Source organism: Colias eurytheme, chromosome 17 (genome assembly GCF_061535395.1).
Source record: "Colias eurytheme isolate Ceu_HAF_F1 chromosome 17, ilColEury1 Martin Lab GWU primary, whole genome shotgun sequence".
NCBI classification, from domain to species: domain Eukaryota; kingdom Metazoa; phylum Arthropoda; class Insecta; order Lepidoptera; family Pieridae; genus Colias; species Colias eurytheme.
The window spans coordinates 8877551-8884677 of NC_142996.1; the positions used below are offsets into that span (position 1 = coordinate 8877551).

The following is a 7127-nucleotide window of genomic DNA, read 5'->3' on the forward strand; positions in this document are numbered from 1 at the left end:
TCTGTGTATTTTTATCACTGAAGATTGTAGAGATTTATATAAATTAACATTTGAAAGAGTCTTGACGAAATACCTATTTATTATTATCGGCGATTTGAAGGCATGCAATGAGACATTTCAAAATAATGCTGAAATTGTAATGTCTAAAGATATTACCTTTACAGTTTTAGATGATCCCAGAAATCTTACTTTTATGTATGCTGAATTAGAAGTGGATGAAATAACTTGTAATGTTACTCGTTTAGTAAGATTTCGCGTAGTGAATAGATGTGCAAGAGGATATTTAAGAAACGGAGAGTCAATATTTCCAAAGAAAGTACTAAGAGATTTCAAAAAATGTCCGCTTAATTCTGGTTTTGCTACTCTACATCCATACATGTCTTTAAACAAAAAAGATAAAAACTACACAGATTTTGATCCTCTTACTGAGTCGGATATAAGTGGTGCCGATGTTGAATTAATAAAAATAGCATCTCAATACTTCAACACCACTCTTCGTTTATATTTTATATACAGACAAGAAGAAAATCCATTTGTTGATAAAGAATTTCTAGATCTACTACAAAATGGAAGTTTAGATATATGTGCTGGAGGTCTTTACAGAATCTATGATGATAAAGTTGATTATTCGGGAGTGTATACACGGCAAGCTATCGTTTGGGTTTACAGTGTGGAGCGAGAGATACGGTCATGGCAGTCTTTTGTAGGTAAATTAAACGGTACCTATGTTTTCTTCATATTTTATTTTATTTATGCAATCGTATGGAGACTAATGTGCAAAGTTGATAATCAGGCCGTTTCAATAAACGATACATTACTCTATAGCGCTGGTGCTCTTCTTGGAGCTACGTCATTGCAAGATGCGAGGACTCTAAAGCAGAAAATTGTCAACGTAATGTATCTCATTATGGCACTTCATTTATCAGCATATATTGGCGTTCAGCTGTATTCGTATTTGACTATTCAAGGTCCACCTACTCTCTATAGAACTATAGATGAGTTGATTTCATCCGGAGTCAAGCCATATTTGATGTTCACAGCGAAATATTTTCTAGAAGACAAGAAGTATGAAAGCTTTGCGAATACTTCGGGCTCTTGTGAGCATTTCATAGATTGTGAAGAAGTAATTTTGAAAAAGAAAGGTACGACTATATTGATTGATGGATTTCTACCTCCGTATCAAGCAAATACTGCTGTTGGTGACGAAGCGAGAGTGGTCAGAGTGAACGAAGATATCCTATTCATTTACCACGAGATGATTATTCGGAAAAACAGTTACTTTACTGCGCCATTTCAAAAGATGGTTTTGCACCTTTTTGAGGCTGGTATATGCCAAAAGTTATATTTCGATGCTATTGGGATCACGTATGTGGATAAAGCGGATATTGCGAATAAAAATATAATGTCTAACAGTTATAGTTGTCAGGTAGGATGTGCGATCACTCTGTCCCAAACTGCTGGTGCTTTTTATATCTGGATTTTTGGATGCGCTGTCTCATGTATTATTCTTATTTTGGAAATATTCATACGAAGGGAGAAAATACAGATAATAGAATAAAGAAGTAGTCTATACAAGGTCATAAAATCACTTTGTATTATAGCAATTTTTAGTGAAATATAATCGTAGCTTAGTATAAGGTGTACTAATTCTAGTATGTGCGTGTGTACTTCATGTTTTCAATTAAATAGTGTAATAGTTTCATTAATCATGTTCAGTGTGTTACCCTCATTGTACAAGAATAGCTATGGTTATTTTATAATTTTTATGTCTTTTATATTATCTTGTTATGTTTCACTTTTATGCACTGTTAGATAAAAATAAATAAAATTCGCAAATATGTATACATATTCAAAGTTTAATTTTCCCTCAAATTGAAAACACATAAAGAAGAATAGAATGCGAATTCGATTCATGTTAGACCGTAGGTATATTGTAGGTCCTGTCTTTATTATGACATGATGACATGAAAGGCAAACTCGCCGATCTAATTGATGAAATAATTGCTACAGATATGTTGGTCAATTCCTAATTATAAACGGAATAACAGCGACTCAGTGTCTAAAATTTATCGCATCTAGTTACAATTAGTAAATGTATAAAACAAAGAAAAGTGATTGTTTTATGTACCTACCTACATTCATTAAAAATCTGTACAACTACCTAATAGGTCCATCAATAGGTCAGTTTTATTTACAGTCATTTATTAACAGACTTCAAATAAGTATCTCCTTCTTGGTTCTAGAAAGTTCTTCTTCCAAGTTCCATAGAAAAATTTGAAATTCCTAATTTAATTTATCAAGATGCTAAAAGTGAAAATGGCTAGTTCATTCAAAAGTATGCAGTTAATTAAAAAGTTTAATAATCTTAACTTCACGTATCTTATGGGTTAGACCTACTTTCGTATTTCCCTGGAAAATTAAATTCTAGAAAAAATAGTGAAAATATGCAATGTTACATTTTTTAAACTCGCTCTAATTGAAGACGGTGTATACCGCGCATTCAGAGTGGACGCACACTATGTCGCTGCCATCTGGTTGAATCCTATTTGATTGAATGACTAGCGCTTTTATTGAATGTCTACATTCGGTTGAATTTTTAAGCATGACAAGTTTTTGCACGCCTCATAAGCGAAGCGTTGAGGTGGGTACTACCACAGACTAATAATAATATACTACGGTACTACTGTCACTTCGCGCAAAACATCTGATTTTTCAAACTTAAAATGTCTTTATGTATCATACATTGCACTTGTAAGATAATACATACACACACATATTAAGAAAAAACACTATTTTTAACGTTCATGATATTTTTGATGTCATTTTTGTTATTTAAACTAGTTAAAAAACAGATTAAAAAAGTTCTGTCTTGGACGTCCGTGTGTCTGTATGTGCGGATCCTTTTTCTTGTTAACACGATAGCGACCGAAATACTTTACTAATCGAGTCTTTTTTTTTCTCTTACGCTTGAGTATGCTCAGGAATAGAACCCTTTCATTTTTCAGGGTCTGATTCGATGTGGTTTAATTGTTATTAAATAAACAAAAATAATAATTAATAAATATTTATTAAAAAAAATTATGAGGCGTGCACTTTTGGATTTTCCAAATTATTTTTATTTTTTTAATATTTGTAGAGAACAAAATATTTATCATAATACCTGTGTATTTAAAGATTTCAGCTTTTAAAGTGAAACTTTTATTACATCGTCTCAAACTTTTTGGTCTGTGTAGCGCATGTCGCGTGTATCGCGGCTGCGACCGTCACGCGACATGCGCTACACAAAGCAGTGTTCGGAACCGTTCGAACAGTTTCACTTTTACCGTGGTTTCATAAAACCACACAACATTTTGCACGCCTCATAAGCGAAGCGTTGAGGTGGGTACTACTGTCACTTCGCGCAAAACATCTGATTTTTCAAACTTAAAATGTCTTTATGTATCATACATTGCACTTGTAAGATAATACATACACACACATATTAAGAAAAAACACTATTTTTAACGTTCATGATATTTTTGATGTCATTTTTGTTATTTAAACTAGTTAAAAAACAGTTTAAAAAAGTTCTGTCTTGGACGTCCGTGTGTCTGTATGTGCGGATCCTTTTTCTTGTTAACACGATAGCGACCGAAATACTTTACTAATCGAGTCTTTTTTTTTCTCTTACGCTTGAGTATGCTCAGGAATAGAACCCTTTCATTTTTCAGGGTCTGATTCGATGTGGTTTAATTGTTATTAAATAAGCAAAAATAATAATTAATAAATATTTATTAAAAAAAAAATTATGAGGCGTGCACTTTTGGATTTTCCAAATTATTTTTCTCTGTTTGTATCTATTCTAAATAAAGATTTATAAGTAGGTTCCAAAATTATTCCATTTCCTTTTGACCTTCACGTATGAGAAACGAATTTGACGATATTCCACTTTATTTACTATATTGGTCTAACAATTACTTTTATAATAAAAGGAAATGAGTTTTTGATAAGAACTCGTGCCGATTTCGGAACGAGTCCATATTTCAACGTTTACGAATGTTTTACAATAAAACCGGGAGAGCTATTTTTATTTTCATTATTTACTGGAAATTTATGCCCCTGTGTGAGTCGATTTGAAGTTTTAATTTAATTGGATTTGGACGGGTGGCCGTTTTATTGGATATTGAGTAAAGGCGAATGTTTGTGTAGTATCAATTTGTTTTGTTCGCGAAATCAAACAGTAACACGTTTTTACAACGTGTTTTTTGTTGTTCCATCAACTACGAAGATATAATAATGTCCTCGACTTACATAAATCAAAAAATACGAATGTCGAAATTACTCAAGGACTTAGAATGAAAACTATTATTTATAAATTTAAACCATGTTAAATTACAGTTAACAAAAAACCTTTCTAAATACAAAAAATATACTTACCCAATTATGACATGAACATTTATAAATACATAATATAACGTTTTGAAAAAAAGAGACATTAAAACGCTAGAAGAAATTTGTATAAATAAATAAGTTTTCAATTTTAATCAATATCACTATTCCCATAATCACAATAAGTCTGACTTGTAAAGTGCTTATTGTAAAACAGATAAAATAATAACATTAATCGAATCATTTTCAGTTCCCATAAATGGCGTGAACGCAGCTGTGCCTATCGACATCGTCACCGAGAAACCGGGACACACATACAGACCGATCACAATGTTCATACCAGACAAGAAACCAATAATATCCAGGCGTATGCGTAAACCTCCTGATTATCATTATGGTTACTGGAATGGACCTAATTATGACTATCATTATCCTTATCGGAATTGGACCCGTCCTAAATATAATTATCATTATAATCACTGGAATGAACCTAACTACCCCTATCACTATCCTTATCGGAATTGGACCCATCCTAAATATAATTATCATTATGATCACTGGAATGGACCTAATTATGACTATCATTATCCTTATTGGAATGAACCTAGACATCCCTATCACTATCCTTATCGGAATTGGACCCATCCTAAATATAATTATCATTATGATTATTGGAATGAACCTAGACATCCCTATCACTATCCTTATCGGAATTGGACCCATCCTAAATATAATTATCACTATGATCACTGGAATGAACCTAACTACCCCTATCACTATCCTTATCGGAATTGGACCCGTCCTAAATATAATTATCATTATGATCACTGGAATGGACCTAATTATGACTATCATTATCCTTATTGGAATGAACCTAGACATCCCTATCACTATCCTTATCGGAATTGGACCCATCCTAAATATAATCATCATTATGATGACTGGAATAGACCTCCACATAATTACCATTACTATGATTGGGAAGATCCCAGACACTGGGATAAAAAGTATCCTGAATATTGGTATAAGAAAAAATATGGTTGGCACAGAGTTAAAGTTCAAGACAGTTATTATATAGATGATATAGATTTGCCATTTTTGAAGGCAAAAACAAGACATCCTGTACCAAGCATCGGCCACGGAGTTGACATAAAGATAGGGCAGGTGAAACCGCTCTTGAAAAGAATGCTCCTAAATCGCTTCTTCCATAATGAAGTAATGGAAGCAATAAAGAAGTGGAAATATGATAAAAAACGTAGTACGCTTAGTAAATGGCAGAGATCGTACAAAAGAAAAGAAAAAAAGAAGGGTTAACCTGCTGAAGTGATCTTGTGATAAAATTGTTTATGACTAAAGTAACTGAGATTTATATAATTACAAATATGTTTCTTTAAATACCTCCCGAAGACATTGGTATTTTTCATCCTAAACATAAAATATACCAATGTCTTCGGGAGCGGTCCTGGCAATTGTTTCGCGAAAAGCACGTAAGTAGCAAAATATGCTCATGACATCGAACTGCAAAAGTATCTTTATAACACGACTAGAAAAGTGTTCTGTAAAACGCTTCTCATAAAAACATTTAGTAAAATACCAGAGCAAGCTTAAAAATACTGAAACTTTATTAAAAAGTATGTCGAAATGAATAACTAGAAGCCGTCAAGCGTAAAGTAAGAGGGCTTGTTAAGTTTAATATTAAAACTATTCGCTAAAACTCGAGTGATTCACGAAGCGTGAACTTTGATCAAAGTTTTTGAGTGCTGAAAACCTTCAGTACTTAAATGTTTAGAAGTATGTTTAGCAAATAACTGGAACTCTCAAGTAACTTGCCTTAGGATATTAACTCTTCGATTTTTAATATTTCTAGATACGGTAATCTGACTGTTCGATCTATAAGAGCTAATATTGGTTCGCCTCAGAGCGGTCACAAAGCACGATACATAGAATATTTATTGATCTGCCTACTAATTTACTAAAAACTTTTTGCATACAGAGCAAACATACTGCTGGGCCACTTATTTGAATAACTCTTCCTAAATTAACGCTTTTACACGCAATTAAACCTACTTTATATCTAAATCTAAAAAGGTTTTAGGCTACAGTGTAGGAATATAAAGGAAAATTAGGCTCAGCGAAAAAACGATTTCAGCGAATATTTGTAGGTTGGTAGCTCTGTTTAATTAAAATCATTGTTGTTGGCACAAAGGTAGCCTGATTGGAAAACTGCAATCCAGTAATATTTTTCATCACAAAATGGGATACGTTATGAATTCAAGTTTCAGTTTATATTTTATATCGTGTAAACAATATGTATTATACTTTTGTTATGCGAAAATGAGGTAGCTATATTGTAAAAATGCTCAGTAGGCTATTTAGTTTGGGTAATGAAATGTGATACAATCTCGACAACGAAAATTAAAAACATTTATTAGTTGTGAGATATAAGTATTTCATTTTATTTATAACCATATTATAATATGTAAGCCAGTGTAGCAAACATGTATGAATACTAAAGGTACTTCGAAGTTCAATTCTATCTGTATCAGTGAGCAAAGCTTCAGTAAATATAGTTCAAAATGTCTATAAGAAATTGTAAGACCTCAAGAACCGAAGTTTTTCTAATAACCGCTAAAATAAATTGTTAGATATTTTTTTAATAACATGCTTACAAGTTACAACCTTCCTAAAATAGGCTTATTTCCCATTTCCACTATTTTGTGGGCGAAATATTAGTATTTTTATCATTGACTGAATAAATA

General features: G+C 32.3%; 2 protein-coding genes across 2 annotated transcripts; both read left to right on the forward strand.

The window, feature by feature from the left end:
- Window positions 1-139: 139 nt before the first annotated feature.
- LOC149901389 (uncharacterized) lies at window positions 140-1558 on the forward strand. Its single transcript, XM_090112012.1, has one exon. The coding sequence runs from the start codon at window positions 140-142 to the stop codon at window positions 1556-1558; it is 1419 nt and encodes a 472-aa protein (XP_089968138.1).
- A 2534-nt stretch (window positions 1559-4092) lies between these two features.
- LOC149901390 (uncharacterized) lies at window positions 4093-5682 on the forward strand. Its single transcript, XM_090112013.1, has 3 exons — window positions 4093-4102; window positions 4619-4946; window positions 5139-5682. Exons 1-3 carry the CDS (start codon window positions 4093-4095, stop codon window positions 5680-5682), a joined length of 882 nt encoding a protein of 293 aa, XP_089968139.1.
- Window positions 5683-7127: the final 1445 nt, after the last annotated feature.